This window comes from Parasteatoda tepidariorum, chromosome X1, assembly GCF_043381705.1.
Source record: "Parasteatoda tepidariorum isolate YZ-2023 chromosome X1, CAS_Ptep_4.0, whole genome shotgun sequence".
NCBI lineage: Eukaryota > Metazoa > Arthropoda > Arachnida > Araneae > Theridiidae > Parasteatoda > Parasteatoda tepidariorum.
Genome location: NC_092214.1, coordinates 74555734 through 74559125, shown reverse-complemented (window position 1 = coordinate 74559125; position 3392 = coordinate 74555734). Strand labels below are relative to the sequence as shown.

Sequence of the window (3392 nt, the reverse complement as noted above, 5' to 3'; positions counted from 1 at the left end):
GCACATAAATAGAACATACATATCATAGGCTAAATACATTTATATTCAAAGCAGTAATTGATATTACTATAAAGCTATTAGTTCTCTAAAATAAGGTTTTAATTTTAAACTTTCTGAATTAAAGATTTAAAGCAATTAGTTAAGCAATCCGATTAAATAATCGCTAAACTACAATGTTAGAAATTTCTCGGAAAAGAATGATTTAATCACTATTTACTTAATTGTAATTTTACCATATTCAAACAAAACAGTTAAATTACCATAAATAAGATGGTATTCAAACTGTTAAGTGTGATAAAAACCGTCCTTTCACCCAATACGGTTAAACAACCGGAATTTTATTCCACCTAATGAAGCTACTTAGTTCCCAACAGATGGGTACATATTATAGTCGAGAGGGCTTATCTGTTATTCTTATGATCTTAGGTATTATTTTCGCTTTCTATGGTTATCTTTTTCTACTAATTATTACACATTCAGTAAAATTAGTGGAAACAAATATGTATTATTTCAGAATTTATAAAAATATTTTATTTGTGCCTCAACTTTTATGGCACTCTGTATTTAATTTTCATAAATGCCATTCAATTTTTATAGCCTTAATGTGTGGAACCAATTATTTGTCTTTTAGGTTTTTAAAAATATCGTAATCGAAATCACCATCGTAACTTTCGAATGGATGCGGAAATATTTTTAAAGGTGATGTCTTAGTATAAACTGGTTATGCCCAACAATGTGAAACCGTTACAGTGCTATATGGTAGAACATTCACAAAGTTAGTGTTTTTATCTCGAAATTGGTGCAAGATTTTTCGGGGGAAATTGAATTAAAAATATATTGAGCATCACCGATCTAGTACAAACAGATACCTTGAGAACATGAATGCTTAGCTCTTAAAATCTAAATTTAATAAAGAGCTTAAAATCCAAATTTGTTTGTTTGTGACTGTCTACACAGTGGCGTGACTTAATCTTACGAAAAAAAAATCAGTTATCACAAGACATTTTTAATTTTGACATATAAAGCTTCCAAAGCTTTAGGAAATTTGGAGCTATGAAAATAAATGTATAACTAGTTATACATTTATTTATAACTAGTTATACATTTATAGTCTATATTTATAGTCTATACATTTTTAGTTTATAGTCTATAACTAGTTATTTTTTCACTTGAAATCGTTTCACCACGTCACAGAATATGAAATTACATACAAACAAAATTTTGCATTTCCTCTATCTTGTCTCTCTTTCGAGATAACGCTTCTAACTCCTCACTTCTTCTCCAGGTGGCACTGTAAGAGGTCTTATCTTCTTCTTACTTTACTGTGCAAGATACCATTTTCTATAATAATTGCTATACTTGGAAAAGTTATACATTTAACTGGGTGAATACGGATTTTGCGAGTTTTTCTATTTAAAAAAATAAAACGTATTCAACACTTAGATTTTGTTTGTTTTAACAAAGCGTTTATATTAAAACGGATATTAAGTAAATACACTAATCATAAAATTTGAATTTCATTACTTCTTACTATATTCAAAATTTTTATTTTCACTATAAATTTTAAAAAAATTGTTCTTTTTTTCACATTTTAAAGCATGGATATTTTTAAACAAAGTAAGACATACAAAGACTTATGTAACAATCATATAACAATAGTTGTACTACTTTCGGCATTAAAAATATACTTCAACAAAGTCTTTATTTGTGGATAAACTTATTTTCTAGTTAGTATAAAATAGGCATAAAATATTTCTTAACTCGAGGTGTTTTTGTCCAATCTATGAGACAAAATAAAGCTCGTGCAAACCGATAACCTGCTAAACATGTGTATTTCATTTGCATGCAAGTATTGAAGGGATAGTTTTTATTTTCGTACACATACGGAATACATAACATAATGCGGAATAGAAGGTGTCATTTAAAACAATATCTAGAATAGTTTGAAAGTTAAGTTGGTGGATATGGACCAGTTTTTCTATTTATTAGAAAAAATAGAACGTGAACAACACAGAGGTTTTGATAGTTTTTACAAAGCGTTATTTAAGCAGCAATCAAGTAAATAATACACTGACAATTAAATTTGAAATGCAAAGTTTCTTACCATATTCAAAAGTTATTTTCACAATGAAATTTGAAAAAACTAATCGTTTTTCACATTTTTAGTTATGAATATTTTAAAATAAAGTATAACAAAGGAAGACAAATCTTGTAACAATATTGAAACAATAGTTATGCTAGTTACAACAATACAACCTGCTTGAAAAATATACTTCATCAAAGCCACCAAGTTTATTTGTCTATAAAATTTACTTTCATGTTAGTAAAAAAAGTATTTGCATATTTCTTAACTCGTGATGCATCTCGGTTTTTGTCCAATCCATGAGTTATTCCTGCAAAATAAAGTTTGTGTTCGAGCAAACCGATAACCAGCTAGACATCTGTATTTCACTTCCATGTAAGTATTGAAAGGATAGTTTTTATTTTTCTTTGTTTCATATGCATAAACAAAGGCATGTGGAATAGAAGGTGCAATTTTAGGTAATAATCTTCCATAAGCATTTTCCACACAGGATGCATCGAATCCTACTTCTTCAATTGGTTTTCGCTTGAATTCAGATATCACTTTCTTCTTCTTTCCGGACCTCTCCTTCTTTCCTATATTCTTCCTCTTTCCCAAATTCTTCTTCTTTTCTAAATTCTTCTTTCTTCCTAAAAAAGAGTTTTAATTTTTTTAATCACGAAATTATCAAATAATATTCAAGTCTATATTCAAGAGTTTGAATACGTTGAATAGTTTACTGAGGAATGCTAAGAACGATTCAAGATTTTAGCAATATTGAATGGTTAACTGAAGATCGCTTAGAACTATTTAGTATTTTAGCAGTATCAATTAGCTTATTAAAGAATGCTCATTCAAGATTTTAACAATATTGAATAGCTTACCGAAGAATGCTAAAATCTATTCAATATGACATCATTATTGAATGGCTTTTTTTTTAAAATATTGATCACTCATTTGTATGAGTTATCCATTATTATTATTAACTAGCCGCCTAAGGCGGCCAGCTGTCCGCCACGCTAAAGGTTTCCACAAATAAAGTTTTTTAAAACATAGCAGGAAATCTGAAGATTAGTGGACAATTAAAGTGTTTCTGTCCTGCAATTTTGTCTTCATATCCAGTTCTGCTGCAGATGTGTTATAGCTCTTGAGGATGTTTGAAGATGTAACTTTGCTATGGTAACCTAACCTATAATATAACTATCAGGTGGAGACTTGTTTTTTTTTCTTAAAAAAAGGCCTCAGAAATTGTAAAAGCATACAAAAGTTGCTTTAAATACATGAAAAGAACACGAAAACGAATTAATTTTTTATGGTATCTATTTCTCTA

General features: G+C 28.7%; 1 protein-coding gene across 1 annotated transcript in view; it reads right to left on the bottom strand.

The window, feature by feature from the left end:
• Positions 1-1504: 1504 nt before the first annotated feature.
• LOC107448389 (CUB and sushi domain-containing protein 3) overlaps positions 1505-3392 on the bottom strand; it is a 37130-nt gene continuing 35242 nt past the window's right edge. Inside the window, exon 4 of the mRNA XM_016063560.3 lies at positions 1505-2712. Coding sequence (XP_015919046.1) covers positions 2348-2712 — 365 coding nt within the window. The 3' untranslated portion in view covers positions 1505-2347. The remainder of the gene's footprint in view (positions 2713-3392) is intronic.